At 41.9% G+C, this 27,750-nt stretch overlaps 1 protein-coding gene across 1 annotated transcript in view; it reads left to right on the top strand.

The window, feature by feature from the left end:
• ACTN2 (actinin alpha 2) overlaps window positions 1–27,750 on the top strand; it is a 266,246-nt gene that overhangs the window by 125,506 nt on the left and 112,990 nt on the right. The window contains exons 5-10 of the mRNA XM_085611425.1: window positions 396–483; window positions 2,189–2,267; window positions 8,588–8,669; window positions 17,796–17,881; window positions 19,796–19,888; window positions 23,262–23,492. Of these exons, the coding sequence (XP_085467551.1) occupies window positions 396–483; window positions 2,189–2,267; window positions 8,588–8,669; window positions 17,796–17,881; window positions 19,796–19,888; window positions 23,262–23,492 (659 nt within the window). The remainder of the gene's footprint in view (window positions 1–395; window positions 484–2,188; window positions 2,268–8,587; window positions 8,670–17,795; window positions 17,882–19,795; window positions 19,889–23,261; window positions 23,493–27,750) is intronic.

Here is a 27,750-nt window from a genome sequence, read left to right as displayed (position 1 = left end):
CGTCAATGCCTTGAATGCGCGTCCAGGCGCAGACACAGATGTCGCATATATATATATTTTTTTTAAATATATATTTTTTTTCCTGAAGGCAGGTTGACAATGAAGCCAATAACTCTGTATTTATCCTTTTCCCGCTGTTTTGCAAAATGTTCTCTAAGTGTCGCCAACTTTTCTGTGCATTCTCCAGTTAGGAAGAGGAACTTCTAATTCGTATTGAAGATACTTGCTCTACCTTTCTCTTACCCAGATCCTAACAATGAAGTCCAAATACTACCATCAAAAGCAGTGGATCATGTTTTAGATGTTAATTTGCACTGTATTGTATTTAAATGATTGAAATGATAACTAGAAAGAAATGCCCACCGCTTTTTGTTTCTTTCTTTCACCTTTGACAGAGACATCCGCCAAAGAGGGCTTGCTGCTCTGGTGTCAAAGGAAAACAGCTCCCTACCGAAATGTGAACATTCAGAACTTCCATCTTAGGTGAGTAAAGTGTTTAGAATGAGACTATAACTGTGCATTTTAATGTTAGACGAATAATGTCTGAACTTTGACCACAGTCTTTTCTAAATCATCATGACTATATTCCTTCTGACATTTTGATGCCATGAGGGAAAGGATGTTAATTCCTTGATCTTCTCTGTGCAGTACAACGAACCTGTGACTTTACAGCAGTATTAATAAAAAAAACACAAAATATTGAGGCCCTTCTGTATGAAGAATTTCTGCTACAGCCATTAAAGTGAATTTTTTTAGTAAATTCTTCTTTAAAATCTGGTTAAATTTGTGTTGTAGATAAACGAGACATGGACCTTCTAAAAATGTTCCCTACGATTATTGGCTTGACTTCCGACTCTCTTCATTCCAAAACTCTATTTGTTTTAAACAATTTGTAAGACTTTTTTCTACTTAGGCTGTCCTCAATTTTGTTAACTTTGAAACAGGAAGTGACAATGGAAGAGGAAAGGAAGTGCAGTGTGTCACAGCAGAAACGTGCAAACTAAAATTAATCATTCCTTTTACTCTCCACCAACAATAAATCAAAAGCTGCTCCATTATGCTTTTACTGCTGTAATGGTTCTGCTGACTGCACGTCTTGTTCTCCCATGCTGCCTGTTCCCGCTCTATTTGTTGAAGGTAATCAGTTCACAGAAAGGACCACGGCCTAAATAAGAAAAATGCACAAATTATTTTAAAAAATGCTCTAAATAATTATTGCAATGTCCCTGTTTTGGTGGACTTTTTGAGTCGCAATTATATGTGTGGTGAATTGCATTGATTGGAGATGTGTCTATGAAGTGGCGGGTCTTCAGCTCCTTTCTGAAGTGTAGAAGTGTTGGCAACTACATAAGCCATCTTACTTATGTACACTATAGTAAAACAGTTTTTAAGTTCACTTTCCCTTGAAGCAAAAATCGAATAAGGGAAGCCTTCCCAAAGCAGTTATATCCAGAATGGTGCTGATTTTTTTTCTATTGAAGACCAGACGCTTTGTATTCTAAAACCTTTCCTTGAAATTGTGTAAGCCAATGAGGAGCTCATGGGAGGTAGGAGGCTGTGCATAAGGAAGGTGGCACACGTGGCAGCCAACATGGCAGAAAAGATAAGCGGGATGCCCGAATAAGGACATAATGATATGGACAGCACTACCCCTAATGTGACTTCATTGGACAGTCATGGTCATCACACACTGCCCAGTTTATCCCAGGTACTTGAGTGTCACATGTTCATGGACTTCAGCAGTCCCAACATGCCTCGAAATGCAGACTTTTCCCATAGTGGGTAAGTAGAAGTTATGGGTCCACTCGAGACAGAGAAAGCACCTACCTACTACATACCCCATAAAGGTAACTACTGTATTGCATTTTGATTTTGAGCATTTGATAATCTGATATTGTTGGGTATGTGGCCATATGACAACCATATCCCAATCTATAGCAAGTTTCTGGTCAGCACCATGCTATCATGAAGGGTCTAGTTAGCAGTGGAGTGGAAGAAGGTGTACATGTGGGGTGTTTCACTAAAACTGTGCTGGTCGGCTTCTTGTCTGATGTATTGTGGGAGGTCATGGCTCAGGAGGAGCCCTAGATAATCATAACAACATCATGTGACCAATCAAAAATGTACTGTGCTAATTGTCATGAAATTTTAACTTGCTTTGCCCTTTATATCTTTCATTTTTGAAAAGCTGGAAAGACGGCCTTGGACTATGCGCACTTATTCACAGACACCGGCCAGATCTCATAGACTACTCCAAACTCAACAAGGTCATTCTCACCGCCTGACAGCATGGATGTCTGCTGTGATCTGATGCTTTCTGCTGCATGTTATCCCAAAGGGGGGTACCTCACAAACACTCTATGACCATGTATGCCTAGTTTTCAAATAATAAAGTCCAGGCATGCTCATTTTCTGCCTCTTCTGGAAGCTTGCGGCTGAGGTCAAGCATCTGGATGATTTCTGCCTCAATCATGAAAGCTATTTCCATTCCTGGAGGCTTTATCCTACAGTCATAAAATCAGCATGAACATACATAACTGCATGCATTTCTGGTCTGATTGAATATCCTTATTTTGTGGTTTCACATTGCACCCAAGACCGAACTTATGGAAGACTGCAAAGGCATGCTTGATAGGAAACCGTCTTGTAGCACTGACCAAATATTGCCAAAAAGCACGTTATAGCAAATTATGAGACAATATTTGTAGATGTAGTAGAATGTAAGTTATTGGGTATGACTGAATTGATCAGTGCTTCTCCAGCCGGTCAACATTATTGAGTGCCTTAGCAAATGGGAATCTGCATGCATGCTCTGTAACTGTAGGGTAATTTATGAAAGGTTTGCGAGGATTGTTTCCACTATGCTTCTTTCAATGCTTACTTGCTTTTCACACCAGGCAGGGTGCAGTTGCGAAGCAGAAGTGGTCTGTGTTACGCCACTTGGTCCAGTCACGTGGAGTAGCAACTCAAAGATATTCTTTCTGTGTCAAGAGTTCTGTTGAATTCACTGACCATAACTTTAGTTTTGCTTACCATCTCTTTCAGGGAACGTGTCACCAGTTGCATAACTCAACATGATAGGGGCTCCGGCAAAATTTGATGAGGCACTCCTGAAATCTCGGTTAGGCTAGCCAACGCTTGGAAATAAAAAAGGCCTTTATTTGAGTGTGAGCTCCCTAAGGGATTGGATACTGTATACCCCCGCAACAGTGTAGGGCCACAGTGACTTGTATATGCCGCTGGTAGGTGGGCACAATGATGCCTGGTGCGTTTTTCTTCTGTCTGAGTCGTTTGGTCCCATACAAGCCATGTTTGGGCCCTAAAGCTGTCAACAGAGACAGTGAGGGTTGACACCAGACTAGCATATTTGATGCACGTCAATTGAATTATGCTGTCACTGTTCACTACTGTATTCCATCTAACTGCACTAAGAGAAAACTGCTGTAGATTTTTATAAATGAGATGATTAATGTGGAAGAGTGTTTTTGTACCACAACGTAGACGACCTATTAACCAAGTCAGAGGAGCCAACTTGCACAATGTCAAAGGGGCGCTGAGGTGAAATGCACAACCGCCCCATATGAAATCACTTAAAGTGACGTCACAGGAAGGGAAATTAACATACAGGTTATTCCCTATGATATTCATTTCATGCAGCTTTAACTGTTTACCACATTACTTGTACCAGAGCCTTACCTAAATGTGCAGGGTATGCATTTTTAAAGTAGAAGATTGGTGACAGTTCTTTCCAAGTTCAGATCTCTCCTCTCTGTAGGTCCCTGAAACATTGAAAGGCTAACAGCATCGCTTGAGATTCCTTAGGAGTTTTAAAATGTACCTTTAGATAGTACCAGGTTGTTTTCTCTTTAAGAAATACATTTCTACCCGGTTATCTATCATAACATCAGATGATCTTCGTTCCCAGTGTCTTGAGAGAAAGGCGGCCTTAAGCGATATCAGTACAGCTGAATTTCAATAGTCAAATCATAAAAAAACATACCACGGTTTTACCTTTTTGCAGAAGAATTCTACCTGAAATCTTCTCTACGAAGCAACACTTCCAATGCCAGCAGGATTACATATGCCCCCTACTAATTATTTGGAACAAGAGGTGGCATGCCCAAGTTGCCCCTCCAGATATGGATTGGTGGCAGCTGGGAGTTGCTTGCCCTGAAGCCCGACACAGCCTTCCCATGCCACTTTGCCATCAATTGCCATTGAGGACACAGCTGATGGTCCCACCCTGCCATATAGTTGTGTGTGGCTTGAGTGTGTTTTGGTTTTAGTTGATGAAGTTTGAATGTTAACCTCTGTTGGTTTTATTGTAAAATGCAGTCGTGGTTTTACAATGTTGTTTTACTGTTGGACACTGGGCTGTTTCGTGTTCTTACCTGCACTGATATACTGCATCGACCTTCCTCTTCGGGTAACAGTGGAAAAGTGGTACACAAGAGAAAATACACCCACAGTAAACCACAACCGATCACTCCCTATACTCCAAAGAGACCGAGAATTTACATCTGGCTTCTATCCCAATTATCAAAAAAATTAGAAGAAGTGGTCGCTCCTTCTTAATGTAGCAAAGCTTTGGAACACCTTACCACCAGCTACTCGTATGATAGAAAACGAGCTACGCTTCCAGAAAGCGATCAAAACCTGGCTCTTTAAATGCCCTTGTCCTTGAGGGGCTCGGTCCGCTCGGTTGGGATGCTACCTCTGACTCAGCGTTGGGATGCCTTCGGGTCGCCATGCGGTCTATAAATGATGTAAATAGAAATAGCAAGCAATGATGGAGTATTAACGTGACAGAATAGTCATTGCATTAATAAAAATTTCAAAGTAAATAATGGAATGCGCTTTGTTCAGGATTGTGAATTACAAAATGCTTTTTCTCCATTAACTTGATGATTTAGAAAATAATAGTGTTTTCAAAACCGTTCAGAAAGACTAGAAGGACAAAGATGTTACCCTATTTATGAGAATTTTATGACACCATTTTATTATTTGATGATTGCATCTCTCAGTTTAAAATGTCGTTTCAGTTGTGCTTAATAACTTTTAGCAAAACCAAGCACATGGCAAGGAAAGCAAGCAGGCTATCTTTAAGGAGCATCCAAAGTTGTAATGGGATGCTGGTCTAGATTATGACACTTGATATTAGTCTTGTGTATATTATTTCAGTCTATGTGTGTGTGTTCTGACTGTGTACCGCTTTGGGTTGTTCTGTGTGTATGGGGTCCTGTAGCTCTGTTGGTCTGCGTGTGTGGCTGCCAATATGTGTGTTGGTCTTTGTGTACATGGATGTTTGTAGGACGGTTGCTCTGTGTGCATATATGCATGCATTTGTGATTTCTATGATAAAGGTGGCATTACATTCTCACACCCTGCCTTGTTCGAGTCCATCCACAAACAGGATCTACCACCACCCCATACATCCTATTATGTAAGCTAAAAATAAACCATTACCTTCCCTCATCCATCTACTGACTCCGCAGGTCTTCCTTTGACAAGGGTGGGAGGCATAAAAGAAAGTCAGATCTGCACATCCTCTGTCCTTAGTGTATATGTCCACTGGCTGGGCTGCGGGGTTCCAAAGCAACGTGTGTTTTCTTTTGCTGCTGATACGCGCCTGGTTAATAGTGCACAGGATGGGCCTGTTGCAGAAATACCATCAATCCTGCTAATACTGGATTGTGCTGAACCCTCTCCCCTCATTTCTACTCAGGGCTCGCTTTTAGAGGGTTAGGGGTTCCCCTCTTCAGCATCATCTGTGTGGTGTGGCCCTTGTTGCACTGTTCATTGCTGACTGTCCTTCACAGTCTTCGATAAAGGATCTTAAGGCTATTTCTTATGCTATCCTGGTTGGGACATGTTGTGCCTTTGGATAAAATGGAGACAAAGGCCAATCTTCTGGCACATATTTCTTCTGACGCTCACAGGGCATTGGCCTTTGCTTGTGTGAATTCAATGGAAGCTCGCTGACATTATTCTGTGACTGGAAGGGAGATTTGGATGCAGAAGATGGGTCTACTTAAGGTGCCCTTTCTGGGTCACGAGTAAGACTTACCTTCTGCCTTCACAGTACCTGGAAGTCATTGGAGCACATTTTCGATTCCTTCTGGGGGCTGTGTTTATGCCAGAAGCTAGGGCTGCCAGATTTATATAATCTGTCCAGTCTATTGCCAAGTGCAGAAGTTAAGTCCACCTGGTCAGTTCGGGCTCAGCCTTTGGTCCCTGCCCAAACTAGGGCCTTCCTCCTCATCTCTAGATTTGTGAAAACCATTTCAGGTCCCTTGGACTTACCTGCTCCTCAGGCCCTTAATCTACTATCGTCTAGACTATTTTTATCCTTTGACACGCATCTTTGAGACTCTAGTTCTGTACTCTCCCTGAGACTTAGTTCACACCGTATTGGTGATTTTTACATGGGCTTTCTTCTCTCCATTGCCTCTACTTTTGTTCTCATTGACAACAGATGCCATCATTTCAGGCTTGGTAGTCAAGTGGATCCATGTTCCCCTGAGGCGTTGGCCGGACACAAAACAGCACCAGTCGTCCAATTCGAGAGAGTTTGCTACTGTGCAACAGGCACTCCACTGCTTTTACTTTTGTTTTCTGGGTTCTGGTGGGGCTTTTTTGTGCAGACGGCTTGGTCAAAAGGCTACCAACCAACAATCAAGGACAGGATCTGACTGACATGACTTTCCAGATAGGAAGTTGGGTACAGTGCCATCTTCTAGCCCTTTTTGTAGTTCACATTCAGTGGATGAGCATTGTTCGGTGCATCACTTGAGCAGAGTGTTTACTCTGATTTCCAATAAATATCTTCTTAGTCACAGGACTTTTGCAGAACTCTCTCTGATGTTTGGGATGCTGTAACGGAGCCATTTTGCAAATGCATCTGAAACTTTTCCTCCTTGCTTGTGTGGATGCCCTGAAGCCCTCCGGCCTTCTCTTCTAGCATATGAGTTCCTTCCATTTCCTAAGATTGCATTGAGGCATGGCTTGCAGATTTGGAGTATGCTCATTGTGACTGGGTTGAGATGAGGAAGGATGTAAGAAGCCAATGGCCTGATTACGTACTTGTGATATTTAATACTCCAGTACCTTTTTCATGCTTGAGTACTGATATACCTTGCCTCACTTCAAGGCCCCTCTCCCTGTTGGACTTGAATATGGCTGGTTGTTAAGTTGGTCTGTCTTACCCTTGTGGCTCCCACCCCTGTTAGAAGAATGGCCCAGTGGCCATCACTAGACATGCCGTAGGGAACAATGCTTTCTTCTTATACTGGGTCACGTAGTATCTAAGGGACATGGTCTCACCTAAGCATGTCAGTACAAAAATGAGAAAGGAACTTCAGAGTAAGGAGCTTACTGGTATATAATGGGGCTGTAGGCAGTGGGACGTGGAAACAGCTTTAAATAGAAACATAGAAGTTGTGGTACTCACTATCCACAGTACTTGTTTTCTCCTGAGAAGTGCAGGTACTCTCCCTTTTAAACTAAAGAAGTGCAGGAACACTTTACTGGACAGTACCTTGCCACTTAAAGCACTGGTAGCGTATAGGTTACAGGACGATATCTGTGTCGCCTGTGTGTCTACCATTTTATAATGATCTATGTGCATTGGTCACTGTACGTCTGTTGGTCTGTGTGTGTGGGTGTCTGTAGGAGCGTTAGTCTGAGTTAATATGGGTGTTTGAATGGGTGTTGCTTTGTCTATATACTTCCATGTATGTGTGATCTATATGATAATGGGTGCATTAATGTTGTGTGTCTCTATGTGCATGCATGTAACAAAGGCCAATTGTTTTGCCTTTGTCATTGCTTGTTTTTATTTGGCATTGTAACAAATCAACACATTTATTAGCGTCTCTGCAAAAAACACGAGCCTACTAGTTCAATTACTTCCAAAACATTATGAACTTTGTTTGATAGCATGTTTTTGCTTTTTCTAATCGCCATATTGAATTAGCATTCTTGCACTCACATTACACGATTGGCCCGTTGGTGGTTGTGCACACAAAGACATTTGGAGTGGAAGGTGTCCTGCGAGTACAAATACCATTGCGCAATGCCAAATCGTGTTTAGAGTCACGCAAACAAAGCATTATTAGCGTTTGTGTAGCCTGCGGCACAGCCTTGTCACACAACATGTTGTAAGATACAAGCTGCACATTTTATTTTCCATTTGCCTTATTTCTACTTTGTGATACGCCAGTCTTGGTAAATTTTCCTTATAGTACCTGTCTTTCAGTGTGAGCAAATAATTTCAAACTAAGCACGACTATTTAAACGTTCAAATGCATGTACCACAGCAAAACAGTTGGCGTGTCTATACCAGTGCTTGAATGCATGGTGCTCGCTTAGCCGTGCTATCACGACAAGATACTAACGCAAATTCTGCCCAAGGTCTCTTTGAATTCCTCACTTGTGCATATGCTGATTCTTTTCCCTGTGCCTGCCCATCTCTGGTGTTGCATGGTGATGCTACAGTGATGTCCTTGGTGGCAGTGATCCCTTCATCCTGGAGAAGTCCCTTATTGTCCACAGAGCGTTAACTCCTCCTCGTCTTTCTCTCATGCAGGAGGATGCCCTTGGAAACATAAACCTCGCCATGAACGTTGCAGAAAAATACCTCGATATTCCAAAGATGCTGGACGCAGAAGGTGGGACTCTGCTGTGTGAAGTGAAGTTCTGATCACGAAGGCGATGAATATTATGATTATTTGTGGTTTTACTACATTCCAGAGTTGGCCTTCTGTAGTGCTGTGATACTGCAGTACTTTCTCACTTCCCTGAGTTATTTATTTAATGAGTTGCTTATAGCACTGATTTGTCACTTTGCAGCGACTTCAGCACGCTTGGTGGTGGTTAGTATAACCTTAGATTCAGAGCAGTCAAACCTCAGGCGCTTGTGATGGTTCAGGAGGACATAGGTCCACCTTAGATGGACCACATGTCTTACTGTCATTTTCCTTTTAATCACAAACCACACATCAACAAGAGAAATAGACGGGACGAGGAAGCAACAATAAAACGGGTTGTGTTCCAAGGAGATAAAATGTTTGAAGGATCCGATTCAGTTGCCCTTCGAGCGTTTAGATTTCTCCGTTTGCTGCTACTTTTGGGGAGGGCGGGTGGGAGGTGGGGTCGGTGCACACAAACAGAAGTTTCGGTCTTGACATAAAATCCTACTTTTAATTGGAATATCTGCTAGAGATTTTCCTCTTGATGGGCTTCTAAGGCATGTTGTGATTTTTTAGGATGACTTTTGTGTTAGTGAAATGCAGCAAATTGAGATCGACTTATCTGAAGTCCATCTTTGTAGTTCAAGCTTCTTTTCGGCGGCTAGAAAGACCATACGAATCCATAACACAAAAGCGAAAAATTAAAAAATAGTACTCAGGGGTCAAAACAATGAGTAGTATAAGTCACCTCCCTAACAAAACATTCCATGTGTGATATCATGAGTCACCCAGGGAAGACAGACACATATATAAATGTAGATGTGATGACTAAGCAAGAGGTTTGTGGTTATTCTCATACACTTCCCTATGACTAATCCACAAAGTGCTCCTTTCCAAATGTTTTTGCAGTATATGTTTGGTCTTCAGGTACGATAGTGACTTAAACCTATTCTCCTGTCCCTTCATTGCTCAATTCTAGGGCTAGAAAAGAGTATTGTTGCATTGTTAAAGTCTTACTTTGTAAATATTAGTCTCACACTTGAGTATTACTTTCACGCATCTGGGAAATACTGGAAAGATTGTGCCCAGTTCATTTGGGAGCAAAGTCAGTGTATGTTTTACATGCACTCTCTCCTGGCAAAGAAATCACCGTGTTAAAGTCTCAAAAGATTTATTGACAAAAGAAAAGTAAATACTGTGAAGCACAAAGCAATTCAGAAAGAGTTTCCTCCATCGCTAGTTAATAGAGCAAGCTCCCACGAGAAGGGCAAGGTACATATTCATAAACTAGTGCTCATAAATTTAGAATGGGAACGCATGATTAATTCTTAAGCAAACACAAGCGTCTAGCCTGAGCTCACGACAATAGATGAGAGGGCCTTTGAATAGTAAGGAAATCTGTGAACATTTCAGCTGAGCAAGACAGTCTATACTAGCATACCTAGGGGCCAAGAGGGGGGGGCAGCTGAACATCAGAGGCAGGTACTTGCTGTGAGCAGTATGAGTATAATCAAGAAAGCGTTCACCCTGGGCATAGTGGGCATAGTGGGGCTACGCAGAGGTTTCAAACAAATTCGGTGGAACTCCGTGGAGCTCCGCTACGCCACCCACCTCCACCCCCCACTATTACAATGAGTAAACATTAAGCAAAACTACATTTAAAACCACTTACCTACGTACTGCGGCGTCTGTGGGCTTCAGTCCTCATCTTCCTTGCCGTATGGGTAATCCTGGTGAAAACTGCGCGTGTCCGTGCATACACATTTTTCACCAGGATTACCCATACTGCGAGGAAGATGAGGACTGCAGCCTGGGGACGCCGCAGTACGTAGGTAAGTGGTTTTAAATGTATTTTTACTTAATGTTTACTTACTTGTAATAGTGGGGGTGGAGGCGGGGGCTGGCCAACTTCGCTCCGCCTGCGGAGTGTGTGGAGATTTGCCTTCTTCACGTTCTCCAAATCTCCGCACACTCTGTGGGCAGAGCGGAGGTCTCCGCCCAGGGTTAGAAAGCATGGCTGAAGCAAGTAAGAGTTACACTAATGCAAGTAAATATAGTTTATACTTTTACAGTGCATTACAGATACCTTTGAATGATTTTATATATATATATATATATATATATTATCTACTGGCGGTCGCCAGTAGATAGTTATAGTTAGGATCGTGTTTCCATAGGAAATCCGCAACATTCTATTTTGAATAACGTTGGCGCCGATTGTCGAATCCTCGTGAAATTTTCAAAATAGGTGGGGCGCTCCGCTCCGCTCCTTCCCTGAAAGTCTTGGGGGGATTCGTCAAGCGGGGGCTGAGAAAAAGGGGGGATCCCAAAACACATTTTCCCCATGCATTTTTCCATAGGACCTTTAGTCCAAGCTACAGCCCGAACGGCTGAACAGAATTACTTGAAATTTGGCAGAGAGGTAGTCCTCAGGTCAGGGATGTGCCTTTTGCAGGTCTGGTGTAAATCTGTTCAGTATTTCCTGAGAAAATAGCATTTAAATCAATATATACATCTATAGGCGCGCTCCGTGCGCGTACGGTAAAATGTACCGTACGCGCACGCTGCCGTGCGCGAGCGCGATTCTGATTGGTTGTTAGATCTTAGTAAACATTCGAATCGGTCGAAACCAGGAAGTGTCGGCCGCCATTTTGTCTCTCGCAGTCTGAAGGGGTGAAAAACAAAGGTGGAGAACATGAAAAGGGGGCAGGGTGGACAGTTCCTGACCCCCTAGCCTTTGTCAGGGGGTCCCAGAAGGACCCACAAGGGCCAAAATTTCTTTTAATTTTTTATCGAAAATCGCGGAGTGCGCGTAGCGTGCGCGTACGGTAGAAACGGAAAAATTCCGCGAACTGCGTAATGTGGGCGCACGGTTTGCGAAGCGCACCGTGCGCGTACGGTACGCGCACGGTGAAAAACCTTAAATAAATAAATACATAACTTAGCATTTACAAAACCGTACAAATTCACTGAAAAAACCATAGGTTTCACACACGTCATAGTTAGGAATTAGCATTTAAAAAACCTTGCAAATTCACTTAAAAAACCATAGGTTTCACACATGTTATAGTTAGCTGGACATTTCACTCGTGAAAAACCATTGAAATTCCCCCGTTATAGTTAGTGCAGGCAACTATAACTCACGCGACCGCAATCCTCTGCTGATGACATCAGATATTACATCACTGATGACATATGTGTCTTTCTGAAAAAAAGTTTTGTAATATATGTATAGCTAAAGATTAATGGAAGAAGACATGGGTAAATAGGTGTCTAAATACAGTGATGTAATATCTGATGTCATCAGCAGAGGATTGCGGTCGCGTGAGTTATAGTTGCCTGCACTAACTATAACGGGGGAATTTCAATGGTTTTTCACGAGTGAAATGTCCAGCTAACTATAACATGTGTGAAACCTATGGTTTTTTAAGTGAATATATATATATATATATATATATGATCCCAGACGGAGTCCCAAACGCGCTCTCAGAGTAAATAATTATTACCTGGGAAACGGATGGTCACATTGACACAGGTAGGTTTATTCACATCATAAACCTGCTGCAGCGCGTTTCACCCGCGAACGGGCTTGTTCACCGTTCGCGGGTGAAACGCGTTGCAGCAGGTTTATGATGTGAATAAACCTACCTGTGTCAATGTGACCATCCGTTTCCCTGGTAATAATTATTTACTCCGAGAGCGCGTTTGGGACTCTGTTTGGGATCATATTATTGCCGGTTGTCTCCGCCGGTCCGCGCCACCCCTCCTACGGGGGCTTGAACTTCGGAAGGAGTAATCTCGGGGATTGATATATATATATATATATATATATATATATATATATATATATATATATATATATATATATATATATATATATATATATATATATATATATATATATTCACTGAAAAAACCATAGGCTTCAGTTAGAAATTAGCATTTAAAAAACCTTAGGAATTCACTGAAAAAAACATAGGTTTTAAGGAAAGTTATAGTTAGTTGGACATTGCACTCGTACGAAACCATAGAAAACATAGAAATTCCCCCGTTATAGTTAGTTCAGCTAACTAAAACTCGCGCCCCCGCAATGCACTGCTGATGACGTCACATATTACATCACTCATGACATGGTCAGTGACATCACTGAAGGAGCATGGCCTGGACCACCTCTCTGGGCACGCTGGGACACTGCAGGAGCTGGCCCTGGTGGTCCCCAGGGCCATCATTGGCTCCAGGAGAGGGGCACTCCCACTTAATGCAACGCCCTGGGGGTGGTGGTCCCCGGGGCTCGGGGGTCCATAACGGACCCCTATTTTGAATAATTAGTGCCCCAGGGAGGTGTGGGGGAGCTCGAGTGCTTCATTTTGTTTTTCGGCCAGATCCGCAGATCCTCCACGCATTCCGCGTTTAAAAAAAAAAAAAAATGCTTATTTTCTCAGGAACTACTGAACGGATTTACACCATTTTTAAAAAAAGGACTCTTTCTGAGCCAAGGGCTACCTTTTTGCAAAATTTTGTGTAATTCCGTTCAGCAGTTCGGGCTGTAGCCTGTTCCAAAATTTCCTATGGGAAATAACATGGAGAAAACGCATTTTGGGACCCCCCTTTTTTTCTCGGCCCCCGCTTGACGAATCACCCCGAAACTTTTAGGATTGGAGCTGACTGGAGCGCCCCACCAGTTTTGAAAATTTAGCGAAGATTCGTCATCCGGCGCCAAAGTTATTGGGAAAAGAATGTTACGATTTTCCTATGGTAACTAGGTCCTAACTATAACTACCAATCTCCTACAGGATACATGTATATTGCACATCTATGCACTTATATGATTAAAGCATACATTGGGCTTGAAGGTGTTAATTATTTTTTCAGACTTAATTGTACTTTATGCCTGGAAAATCGTTTGAGACTCTGCCCCTAGTTCACAAAAATACGAAATGAAATGGAGTGGGGAGTGTATTGAATCCATGAGATAAAGACTCTAAAACTCTTCATGAAGAAAGCAAAAGTATTGTGGGGTGGAATGCTTGACGTGTAATCTCGGCCACTGGTATTTACTCCGGGCTGCTTTCCAGTGTATCAGTTTTTATTTTTTTGGGCTGACTGTGCCACTACAGACAGAGAGCGAACATACGCATATCAGCTCTGGTCCTAGTCCAAAGGGCTCCACTAAAAGGTAGATTTACTACTATCGTGCAAAATGTGGGACAGTAAAGACAGTCTTTGGAATCCTGCACAAATAATGAAAAATAAGCAATTCACTTAATTAAAATACATGGCTTGCACACATTTTCCAAACGATGGCTTCTGAGCACTTCATTATTCGGGAGAATTATCAATCATTGCAGTAAAGTGGAGAAAATTGGAAAATGCAGTCATCTGCCTCGTGAGGCAGACAAAGTTGCGTGTTAGTGACAGCAAGATTTCACCTCTTCATTGCTTCTCCTTGAAGCCAAAACCTTGTGCCTGGACTTTAAAGAACCGAGTCAGATGATTTATTAACTATGCATGTATTTACATTGGTCCAAATTAAAAGGATACACTTTTATGTTGAGGCTACTCCTGTTGGTAAATGCAGTTCAGCAATAGAGGACCTAAGACAGAATAGACCCTTGAGTTGAAAAAACATTTTCACCAATTTTGAGTTGGTTCAAACAGTCTAGACCCACGTTAGACCCGCATCTGTTGACTCCATTTGGACTAGAAAGGTAAAGTATTTGCTGATGAATAGCTGGAAAACTGGGCATACATTTACTTTCACATTTGGTCTATTTAGAGTATATGGATCGTGCATAATGGACCAAAGCCTACAAAGTGCAGAATCTATCTTCAACAAAAAGGAAACTTGGGTGGAGGAATTTGAGTTATATAACATTGCTTAAGTTTGCCAAAATTAAGGAGATTGAGTTCCTTATGAAAATCTACTGGGGAATGGTTCCAAATTAAATCAATTTGAACCTGAAAATGTTTGCTATCCATTGCAGCCATTTTAAAATGGAGGCTGCTGTATTTTCTGTGGTTTTCAGATCTGGGAAATCTCAGTGTAATATAAAGTGAAATCTCTTTGCATAAATAACCAGGACCTTGCTAAGAGGGGTCACCTACTAACATTAAGGCCATTTTATAATCTGTTCTTCCTCACCTCCTCAACAGGAGACAGAGCAAGACAAAAGTGTGATTACATTTCCTCAATCTACCAGTAGGCCTTACTGAAACATTCTGATCCTGTTGAGCAGATCCAGCAAGTGTTTGAGCAAGAAAAATGCAGTGTGGAGCCTGGAGTTAGTGAATGATCTAACCTCAGTACTAATCAGGAATTAGTGGCATCATTAAATCACTAGTAAAGCTAAACAAATATACTTTAGACTGCAACACCGTTTTGAGATTCATTGAGAAGATCTTTGACCAGCCAAATGCCAGATGTTTTACTCCAATATTTCTAGAATAGGCTGTGCCAGATGGCTATGGGTGAGCATAAAAATAACGTGATATCCATTTTATCGGCATTTCGCTTTAACAAGCTGTTCTTCATCAACAAGAACAAGATGAAGACAAGAAGAGGCTGACATTGCAAGAGTAGTCAATCTACAATGGTGTAAAATTGAATGTTCTCAGTATATGCATTATAATCAGCCGTGTTTCAGAGGTCAATGAAACAAGGGGGATTCGTATCATGCATATGTTAAAAAAGAGCATTAGTGATAGGATGGAGCATTGAGGGAACCCAAATGTACGTTTAGAGGAAGATGCGCAATAGTCACTGAGTGAGAAATGCAGACCGTGTAAAAATTGGTACTGGGTTCCACTCCTGCTATCTCAAAAATCAAGTCAGTATGCTGACTAGTCCATCACATCAAAGGCAGCAGAGAGGTCATGCAAATAGGTTTCCTTGAATGTTCAATATTTAGTATGCAATTTCAAACCCCGAGTAGAACTGCTTGTAAAAATGGTTCAAGTGGATAGTTCTACCCTGACTACTCTTAACCTATTTTAGCCTGACCACCTTTGAAATAAGTAGAAGACTAGGCCCAGCCTCACGTCTAATCATAAGTAAAGCTACTTTCGTAACCAGCCAGGTTGCACCTGAACCTGCTGCTCCAGGTATCAGCACTAAAATAATGCACTGCGACTGTATCGGTGGGGACATTAGTATGGTCCTCCAGGATGCCTTTTGTATGCTCTACCCATTTTATCACTATCTTCCCCCACCTTCCAGATCCGGTAATTTCTGTTCCATTGCTACATGTAATATAGAGCATAGTGTAATAAAGGATGTGCTTACATTCCCCTTAATAAAGTTCCACCATCCCCTCATCCTGATAGATGATCTTGATGCATTAATTCCCAGCTAATTGGTTATAAGCCATTGAAGCAACTCAGTGAATAATGTTGGACTGGATTGTCATCCAGAGCCTACAATCTCCAACATTTTTATTCGCAGTGCAATCTTTTTATGATAAATGTCTATTTCTTACATAGGCAATATGCGGATATGCATTATAGAGCTAGATTATTCATTTCTCATTGTTTATAACCATCGAGTTGAGTAGTAATAAACATCTATTATGAGCTCTTAGGGGCTAGAATGAGTAACATAAGTGAAGTAATTATTATTATTGTAGTCTACTTTCAATTTGGCCATGTATGTGGATGGAATCCAGCACTCAAATCATTACATTCATTAAAAACATTGCTTCAGATTCCATCACATTTCATCAGATTGATGGCTTATTGTTGGGGTCAAAACTAAAACTAGAACCTGAGGCAATCTGCTCTGCCAGAAGAACATTTCTGATTTTTGGCTTTGGAATTCTAGCTTTTAGATTCAATCAAAGTAATACCATGCATCATCTTTCAAAGTCTTGACCAAAGCCGACTTACTGAAAAAGCACTTAATAGATTTACAATTTTGGGGCATGATATCCTGGTTCTCTTTATCGGAATCCCAATAATTTCAGGCTTGACCACCAGTCACGATCTTCAAGACCTTCACTTCAGAAAACTCTGAGCACTCTATCAGCTGACTCTGACCATTTCAACTTCCTTTATGCCACATGCTAGGAAGTAGTCTACACTGGTGTGTGTCTGCAAATGTATTCATGCATGTGTGGTTATGTGTGTATGAGTAGTTGTATCTGAGACAGGGCTTTTGAGACACTTCTCACACATCTAAAATAACTTCAATAGTGAGCAGCTAACCTTCTTCTTTCTACACAGATTTAGTAAACAATAGCAGACCTGACGACAGGATCATTATGACTTATGTGTCGTGTTTCTACCATGCATTTGCGGGTGCTCAGAAGGTGAGGATGTAAACAAATGGACCAGCTTCAGCTTCTTCTCTTCAGCTGATATCTCCTCTGCATTTCTTCACTGTCCATGCCTAGGGTCACAGAATCACTGTAAAGTCCGAGTAGCTGTAGGGTATTTCCATCCATAGTTTTAAATCTGTTGTTTTCGACATCAGTCAAGATGGCCTGGATCATTCACGCCAGTCTTTCAAACTATCCACTTGAGTTAAATCCACATACAATGAATCTATAAAGGGGATACGTATGAAAGTCAGTGGTTATCCTGAAAATCTGCTATGGATTTGATCCACCTGGACCTACATTAAGTACTACGATTACGAATGACCTGAAGGGACAATCCAAAATTTCCCAAGGAGCTCATGTCTCCTTTAGTGTAGTTTGGCATTTTGTGCACACTAAGTATGTCCAATGGGACTCAAATTCGTATTTCATTCTGTAGCCCTTTGGAGTGAGAGCTTGAAGGGAGAAAAGGCTGCCTTATTAGTATCCCTTCTCCATGTAGCATCATAGATTACATATGATGTGTGCTTGATCATTTATGCTACAGCAATATATGGCAAACAATTGTCATCAAGATAATAAAAAAACACATAAACCAATTCAGCTTATTAGCTGCATAAGATGACTTCATACATTGTGTTTCCCATTGGTGTCCCTGCAGGATATTTCACAGCATGGCCGGTGAAGAAAAATTTCAGGTGTATTCCTTTCTTCTTAACTTGATTAGCTTGTCTCCTTTGGACTTTGGTGGTTCCTCCTATCTGTGCTTTGATTTACTTTTTCTCCTCTATAGATATTGTGAACACTCCCAAACCTGACGAGAGAGCTATAATGACCTATGTCTCATGCTTCTATCACGCTTTTGCTGGAGCCGAGCAGGTATTACTCACCTGTTCCCTGGGATTGCTGTAGTGGCTTGTGTTTTTTCCGACTTGGCGCGTTCTGCTTTGTTTTGGATCTGATTTTCTAACTTCAACAGAATTGCAGGCAATAGTTTTCAGATGATGTCACATTTCTTGCCATGTTTTCTGAGAGATCATTTGTATTTCTACTTACTAAATTATGAGGGTGTTGGGTGTGTATTGCATGCACGTTTTGACTCTTTGTTGATATTTGCTTTCTTTGATTTCTACTAACATATGTCTTTCATGCATGCAATGTTGCCTGTTTTCTAGTTATTTAGTCCACCTTCAAACTACCACAGTTAGGAAACGTTGTGGAAAACGACCTTAACACTCATAGATCAGGGATACTGAAAGCAGATGCCTGGCCTAATAACTGAAGTTGGGGGCTGCAGCTCTAGCTCCCAACTGGTAGATCTTTATTTCCCTCCCTCATCTTACTTTATCCCTCAACCGAGCCTGACATGCAGACCATAGATACACGGTTGGGCCTCTCACTTATCGTGATGACCCGGTCAGAAAACGCGTTCAGAAAATTCTAAAATTCTTATTTTTAAACTTTTCCTCTCCCTAATTGTAGTCGACAAGATACAAAGTATTTTGACTTTTCCTGAATTCTAAAGGCTTAACAGACATTCATATTAGTATTAAAAAGAAAAACAATCACGGCCATGGAGGTCTGCCGGTTGTGTCGATATGGTGAAACACCAAGAATACAGATTACAGCGATTGTTTCAACCTCGTATTAAACACAAGTGATAAATCCATCTCAAAAATCGCATTTTGTCCATTTAGGTATTATTTATCGCTGTGTGAATGCTATACTGTAAGGTAACTCTATGATGACATATCCACGAGTTCATGAGTTCCTTTCCCAAGGACTTGTGTCAAATATGGACAGGAAAAAGAAGCCGCCATTTTGAGTGAGCCTCACGCACATACTGCCTCAGTTAGCCCCAAGACAATTAGAATGCTAATGGTCAGATTCAAAGACTTGCACGTGAAAAGAGCCATAACCTTCACATGGCGTACCTTAGGACAACTAAAACCAAGCATTGGCAATGGTGGGAGTAGGGCATAAAGTATAGTAAAATGAAAAAAACCAGTGTCTTTATGGAGTGAAGCCACTTGATAAAAAATATTAATATTTTCAACAATTTAAAAACCTCAATAAAGTAATATTTCAATACTTTCTCTCACCCTATGAATGTATATGTTGCTGTATAGCATATACTCCATTTGGAAATCAGGTTTAGGTCTGCAAAATTTTTGAAAGTATAAATTACGCAGGAGTATGAAATGCATTTCTAAATTTACATTTTTTTAGTAAAACTGGTCATATATTACACAGATGCATTCTGGCAGATATAACAATGGCAAAAATACCTTGGGCCCGATTCACCGAACTAACTTAAGACAAATTCCTAAGCTCTATACCATTTGCTCATTTTGGTATTCACAGAAGGCACTTACTCATTTTGGTATGAGTAAGTGCCTTCTGTGAATACCAAAATGAGTAAGTGCCTTCTGTGAATACCAAAATGGTAGTAAGTTTAGGATTTTGTCTTAAGTTAGTTCTGTGAATCGGGCCCCTTGTCCCTACTCTACCTGCAATCCTGGAATTCCTCATTCATTTTCCTTGCCTTTAGGACCCCGAAAACATTAACATCTGTTTTCGAAGTTCTTTGACTTTATGCGATTTGCACTATGTAAAAACATCAAGGCATTTAAAAATACAGTTAAGATCATAGTACTAGATACCTTTTGCAGCAGTATGTAGCAAATGCAGGTTTTCCCAAAGGAGTGCGGACTTTATGACATTTTGTTAATTCAGATATCTATCCTTGATGACAGGAGGAAATGTGTGGTCATTATTTTTATTGTTTTACAGGCTGAGACCGCAGCTAACCGAATCTCCAAGGTATTAGGGGTGAACCAGCAGAACGAAAAGTTGATGGAAGAATATGAACGGCTCGCCAGTGAGGTATGGACCAGTGGAGGTGACACGGGTGATAGAGTCACAGGGTTCTGCTAGCATGGGGTATTGTGGAAATGCAAGGGGCAAGGCCGGGCTGGCCGTACAGGGACATTTCCCCAGCCGCTCTTGTTACTGGGGGGCCAGTTTATCACTCAGCTGGGGGGCACTATCTTTTGCAAATTGTGAAAGGTGTAAAAGCACAAACTGCTGAGTACCTTTAGTATCCAGCAGCTTTCAGGCAAAAAAAAGATGTCAAGACAACCCTGGTGTTAATGATCCTTCTGGGAAGGGATCAGAGTTTTGTCTAGTGGCAGTTATGACTCATCTAAAGTAGTTCAGGGGGTTGTTAACATGCCTGCTTCAAAGAACGTGTACCATGCAGATCGCAGCATTGTATTTTATGTGGATAGTTCAGTGGGTTCCTGCTTTTGTCATAGAGATCCTTTTGTTACGGACACTTCAAAAATTACAATCGTGATATGGCACAGTAAGTTATGAACTGCCATCAAAGAGCTACACAGAAACTGCATGATACAGGTTAGAAAGTTATGTTTTTCCCAGTCTTCCATTATCCTAATTTTGCTAAAAAGGGTTTGTTAGGATAGAAATAAACTCTTATTAGTAAAGCCGACCCGAACGACTGTGTTGCAGTTTGAATCCCGAGTTATTTCGTCTACAGAGCAGGCACACCTAAAAAATGGCTACCAGTATGGATGACAATTGAATCCTACACCTTGTAATCGCCTTTGTCTTATGTAACGTTTTCCATCCACTAATTTACACATTTATGATTCATTGTCTGTGTGTGTGATGTAAAATGCTGCTACATCCTACATTGGTGAGAGGCATTAGAAAATAAATGAAATACATTTGCGAGAGGGTCTATGGAGCTATGAGGGTCATTGTTGGAGAGTGATAGTGAGGGAATCTGGGGAGGAGGAGGTCAGTAGAGCGGCCCCCAAAAATATTGTTGCCCCCGGCGACACCATTGCTGGATCCAGCCCTGCTGTGACGCTTATTGGCGTGAAGGATGCTAACATCTCTCGAAAAGCTCTTTCATTGTGAATGCATGCACTTATGTTACATTTAAATTTATGTTTCATGCTTGATATCTTATTTTTTGTGTTCTCCATAAGAATATCTGTGGGTATGACTGGGTATCCTTGGTACTGTAAGGTCGTCATTGACTATGCTTTACAAGCTAATACAATTGAATATATAGTGAATAATGTGTTGTAGAATGCACCATTTTTCCAAACTTCTTTTGGGGGGGACCCCCGCAATCTTCCTTGTAGTGGTCAGACTCGCTCGCTACTCAACATGGAGGGACTGGTCTTACAAAATTTGCCAGGGCTGCTTTGTGTTCCCAGTCCAACCCTGGCAGGTGGCAATACTTTATACTGAACACTGTTTTCCTAAAGTGATGTGGTGTTTTCGTATTAGAATGTGGTAATACCACATTTGTATGTAGTAGTATTTTTAAAAACACATTACAACACAGAAAAGTCATGCCCTTTAAAAGCTTGTGCTAACTTCACACCTCCAAACTTGGAAAAACTTACATAAACACTGTTATCAAAAGTGGTTGATCATTTCAGGGAAATATGTGGTAATACTATGATTACTGGGTGCAGTAGCTCAATGACTGATTTCTGGTATTACCACAAATATGCTTAAAAACTCTAAATGAAGGCTTCTGTTTCACGAAATCTGAAAACAAATAGAATAACAAAGACGCTAGACTCCTTTGACACCCATTGCATTCTGCTAACTTGCAACAGTGTTTCCTGAAAAGTGACATTTTGGTTGAATATGATAATAGCAGTGTTCTTGAACTTCCAGAAATAAGTCATTGTGCAAGAAAAATAGGTTTCTGAATCAAGCCCTAAATGTTTAGCACAAATATGTTTCATTGAAAGCAGTAGAGTCACTGACAAAAAATTGGAGCAAATAGATATTTAGGAGATGTTCAAAAACTAAAACAGGTCTGAAATGAAATGAATGAATTTCGTTCAGCTTTTGAAAATATGTTGTGCTGTTCTTCCCTATAAGTTTGAAAACAGGAAAGAGTGTTTGGGATTCAGTACTTTGAGTCACTGGGAGACCCAACAGCTCTTTCACGCTCAGGGCGATGTAGAAAGATTTCTTTAGGTTATGCCACCTAATTGTACTTTCTTGAAGGTTGATTTAGTATTTTGTCAGTATGGTTGCTCTTAGTCTAACTTGCCAACACAACGTTATGGCCGTTTCACAGCGTTTTTTGAAATTGTAACTTTATTTTATTGTTATTGATCAGTAAGCATGGATGATGTCAGAATATTGTAGTGAGAAATAGCGTCTGCCCTAAATATCTTTTACAAAAAATATCCCTTAGCGTGTAGATTTTCTGTTATTACATCCAACGTGAAGACATTTGTGTAAACAATATTTAGGACACGATATTTACATCAGATGATATTATTATTATGAAATTCTAGTATCGTTTTGGTGTACGTCAGAAAATCTTAGTGAGAAATGTTGTCTGACATGAATCTCTGTCCTAAATATCTTAAAAAAAATATCATCCCATTTGGTGTAGATTTTCTATTATTAATTCAAGTGGGGATATTATTTTTGTAAACGATTTACAATTTTTTTGTTTGGCAATGTTTTAACTACAATAATCTCGTACCACCAGTGGAGGCTACTGTGAAGGTAACCTGCAGGGGTAGCATGGGGGAGCAGCACGGGGACAGCGGGGGCGAGAAAAATAGGTTTAAGGAAATATTACTTACCTGCAGGCTGCCGCCTCGATGCTCTTCTGCTCGTCTGCTCCTGTCGACTCACAGCAGCCAATGCACAGGCTCCCAGACACCTCATGGCCAATCCAGACGCTGTTCCCATGCTGGTAATGCTATTACCAGCAAGAGGGCAGTGCCATGATTGGTCTGAGTGGTTTGGCTTGGTGCTCTGACAGGGACTGGGAGCCTGTGTTTCTTCTCCACCCAGCTGTACAACACATCTTGGGTTTGAGGAAGGCTAAGTGTGCATGTCCGAATGGCGGGGCTGAGACAGCCAGCCAAACTCACATGCACACTTAATGCACACCATTCTTCCTCCCTGTTGCTGACTCTCCGTCAGGATGGACCCACCCCAAGACTAGGCTCAGTGACAGCAATGACAGCAAAAAAAAAAAAGATAAACTTGTTTTATCTTTTTACTTTTCCTGTGTGCACTGCTGAAAGAGCAGTGAGGCGACACTCCTCCGCCTTAACGGAGGAGCCGCCGCTGCGTACCACACCATTTCAACATGTGAGCAGGTTATTTGTTTCTTCTTTGTTAACAATTTGATGTGCTTTTTCAACAGCCATATCATTCTTTCTTTGTTTTTTTCTGTTAGCTCCTAGAATGGATTCGTCGAACCATCCCCTGGTTGGAGAACAGGACCCCAGAGAAGACCATGCATACAATGCTGAAGAAATTAGATGACTTCCGAGATTACCGCCGTAAGCACAAGCCCCCCAAGGTCCAGGAGAAGTGCCAGCTAGAGATTGATTTCAACACTCTCCAGACAAAACTGAGGATCAGCAACAGGCCTGCCTTCATGCCCTCCGAGGGCAAGCTGGTTTCAGTAAGTACCAGCATTGACTGAATGCCCTTTCCAGCATTGTTAGGTGGTAAAGAATAGATTATTATGTTTCTTTATATACAATCCAAAAATGTAGCATTTTCAGTGATTTAGATTTGACATAATGCAGCTGAACTTGCAAGGCAAGGTAGGGGTCTGGCCCTTCCAAGTTCAAATGGATTCAGTGTACCTTCTAACTCTTGTGAACGGAGGAGTGATGCCCACTACCATAGCTGCTGCCTCTGTATGCCACAGGTTTGCTTTGCCATCACTGAGTGTGAGGCTACTTTGAATTTCTCAAAGACGAAAGTTAAATGGCACTAGTGCGAGTAATCTTAGACCAGCTACATAGCCCACCTAAACACAACACCTCCCCCGAAGCAGATTTGTCCCAGGTAGGGACAACTGCATAACTGTGCTGTCTTGTGGCATTCTTCTGTATATCAATGCGTTTCTGCCTATATACCTGTCAGTCGCCCTCTATACCCCTTGCGAAGTGGTCCAAAGTACGAGAGACCATGGCAGACGGGCCATGAAAGTGGGACACACTATCTAATAAAGTAAATGTATGGACAGATTTAAAACGTGACCAATTGGAAAAACCATGCAATTTGTATTTCTGTTCTTGTCCTCCTTGTAATGTCTCATGGGTGGTTGACACAGGAGTATCTCAAACAGATAGTGTATATGATAGACAATGGGCAAAGGAAATTCATTCAGCTTGTCTCATTTTGAGGAGTTTTGATTGCAGCAGAGAATGATCAAGATGCCAAATGGTACTTAGTAGAAGACTACTAACCATCCAGAACTCAGCAATCAAATGCATCCTCGACCTCCCAAGCAGAACCCAGATCTTCTTGACTTGGCCTACTTGTGCTCATGGATATGAATCCTATATGTGGCTTCAGACGTGCAGATTTGCTTTTATGTCTTCAAATGAGGTGGTCAGAGCATACGAAATTGTTGTGGGTTTATTGATCAGTGGTGCACAGGTGCAGTCGATGTAGGATACGGCCGCTTGTTTTTTCATGTGGATTATTAAATTATTTAGATCAATCAGCTTCTGGTCAATACTGGAGACTGAGTTTGCTATCCTGTTGAGCAGGTCCACTTGGAAGTCCATTACATTTGATTGGTAGGACAAAGTGTCTAATGTCTATTGTAATGTTCTAAACAGGATGTCCCACACAGACCCTGCCCCTGTTAATGATGCATTTGGCGAACCTTGTTTCTGTGAGGGATTAGATTTAGTTTTAGTGGGGTTATTGCTTTCTGGTTTGGATCCTGCTTGACACTCAGTATCAACTTTAGTTTGTACAGTTTGAGAGCTATTTACGTGGTTGGTAGATAAACCCAGGGCACTCCAGAGATGAAGATCCACTTTTTCAGGTGAACGTATTTCAATTGGCCACTGATCTGATCTTACAGGGGTTGGGGTGCGACAGTGTGAGACATTGATTATTGTACTAACTTGAGTTTTTGAAGTGAGTTGCAGTGATCTCCTAGTGTGATAAAAATGTGGCTGTTGCTGTTCCAGTTGTCCCTTAGCTGAATAATAGGCTTGATTTTGAGGAGATCGAGTCGATGGTCCTTAGAGAGTTTTTTGATCTTTGATAATTTATACATTAACCTCGATTGGTAGTGGGTCGATGGTCTTCAGTAATGACATTGGCAGATTTTGAGGTGAAAGTGAGCACGGGGAAATTTGTGGTGACAATGACTTCAATGGAAGTCGTTCCAGGTCAATTATCAGCCCCAATGTGGATTTTCTATCAACTAGGTACTTGCTACTGAAACTGCTACGTCCTCGGTCTCCAATATTATGATTTTGGTCGCGGGACATGTGGTTGGTATTTATTGTTGGTGAAATTGGTTCTGGGAGGGAACATGTTTCCTCGGATATAGAGAACACGGCCCCAGCTGGGTCCTTCAAGAAGTCAAACTTATGTGGAATTATAGTTGACTTTTCAAACATTCGAAACACTGGAGATATTAACGGCTGGCTTTCCCCGACAGATTTTGCTATAGAGTTTTTTACTGCTGGCAGGGCTTGGAGTTTTTTCCTTTTCTTTGTAGGGGGGAATGGCACCCTTTCACAACCTGATCGCATATTTTCCCCTCTCCCAGGCTCTTGTCAGGTAATATTATACTATTCCGGGTGTTTCAACTTTTCCAATTGCACCAATGTATTTGGCTGTGGTATTATATGTCACCTTGTTCTCACTGGGAGGTGATACTTTGCGCTTTGTCACCCCGGCCTCCGTGGGGTTTAAACGGTGATATTAAAATGGTATTCTGAGCTTCCCAAGACTTGGATTCAGTAGTTGTTAAAGGCGGCTGGTGTTCAGGTTAGGAATGATTAATAGCTGGTTCTGATGATTACTACAAGGTGTAGTGTTTGTGGGGAGCAAACGAGCACCAATGTGTACACAAACCACACCGCCCTAAGCCCAACCTCTTCTGTGGCCACATGGTGCTTGCAACCTACAGCTTCTTGCCACCTACCCCTCCGATCTCCACCAGGCACTTTGCCGCTATACCCAGTCCTGCTGCTTACTGGGGGTTACAAACTATTACTGAAGAAACCCCCTGTACGGGCACCAGTTGTAGCCAGTTTATTGCTGTCTTTGCACCTCCACACCTCTGCCCTCCTGCGCCCCCTCACCTTATGGCATTCTTAGGCTGTTCAAAGTTTATGTTCCCTCATTTCCAACTGGCCCCAGTCTTCGCCGCTGTGAGGCTCTACTGTAGGGTTTCCTTCTAGCCCAGTGGAAAGCAGGTCGAGGAGGGCAGGAAAGTGAACCTGTTCATTTAGTGCAATGAAATGGCTGGCTGAAGGACTGGTGGGCTGTCCTTTGGGCACCTGGGGGCAGCGGAGATAGTGTGCTGTTTGCATCGGTAGTTAGGCTGCAGCAGTCCCACCTTCTCCTGTAAGGGCTCAACAGGAGGGCACAAGAGCACCCGCTGCCTCAACCACTGCCTGCCCGCACCACCCCCTTACCAGAACACTACAGGGTCCCCGTCAAAAATCACAAGTCCACCAGCCACGTAAACAGCATAGCTCCGAGCACTGGATTCCCCAGCAGCAGCTCTGAGCAGCACATAGACAGCGTAATGGTGCACTCGTAGCGTTGTGATCACATGGTCAGTAGTCTGAGAAGGAGGGAGCTGCAGTTTAAGAGGTAGCCATGGGTGATACTAGCCTAGTACTGTCTCTTTTTGGCAGCAGTAACTCACTACATTTTTTTTGCAGATTTTATATAGCACAAACTTGACCCGAATCCAATCAGGTATCAGAGTGCTTTACATAGCACCAGTTACGTTACATGAGGACACACATTTTTTTGTTAAGCACGGGGAGATTAAGTGATTTGCCCAGAATCACAGGATGTTCAGCGTCATTACCGAGACTCGAACCCAGTTCCCCAGGTCCGAGGTCGAGCGCCCTAGCCGTTAGGCCAACTCCTCTACATATTTGGCTCCTCCCACTGTTACAGGTGGTGGAGACATGTAAGTCTACACCGTTGACTTATTTCACACTTGTAAATGATGAATAGCTAAAAGTAGTAAAGTTAGCCAAAACTGTTAGATTAAAATCACACATGGAACTTACTCACAAGTGTAAGTTACCTTTGTGAATAGCCCTGAGTATAATGATATTAAACACGTAGTCTGCAAAAGAGTAAAATACTTACCTCTCCATTCGGTTTAATAAACCCAATAGAGATTGTCTCCTTAGGAAGGAATATCAGCGAATCATCAATACCCCTAAAGGCAGCATGAAGGAATGAAAAAGAGAGGAGAATCCCACAAAGAAAAATCAAAGGGTAGGATGGTAGGAAAACAAGAAAGGTGAAAAACTAGAGAAAAGGCTGGGTGAAAACTAAATGTTAAGCAAGTAAGTCACACCAACACACGCTGTTGCCAGGCACTGAGTGAATGAGTATATCAGCTACAAATACTACCTTAACCTCCTGTTACCTGGAAGAGGAAGTCAGGCATTTTCTCTGTCCTTGATAGCGCTCGTGGGTGCCATATTTGAGTGGGATGAGAACAATTAATGACATATTCTCCTAAATGCAAAATTGCCCTATTTAAGATGGCCTCCCACCTTGGATTCAGCACCTGTGCATTGACTACTATGTTTCTCATGTGCTAGGGGCTATGCTCTCTCTGGCCTCCGGAGCTGTCATTCCTTTGAAAAGTACTTTGGGTGAGATGAGGGGCACCTAGAGAGGTGAGTTTAGGGTAACTGCTACAG

The sequence above is a fragment of the Triturus cristatus genome, chromosome 6 (genome assembly GCF_964204655.1).
Source record: "Triturus cristatus chromosome 6, aTriCri1.1, whole genome shotgun sequence".
Taxonomy (NCBI): domain Eukaryota; kingdom Metazoa; phylum Chordata; class Amphibia; order Caudata; family Salamandridae; genus Triturus; species Triturus cristatus.
Note: the sequence above shows the minus strand (reverse complement) of the source record. Positions and strands in the feature narration are given on the sequence as shown.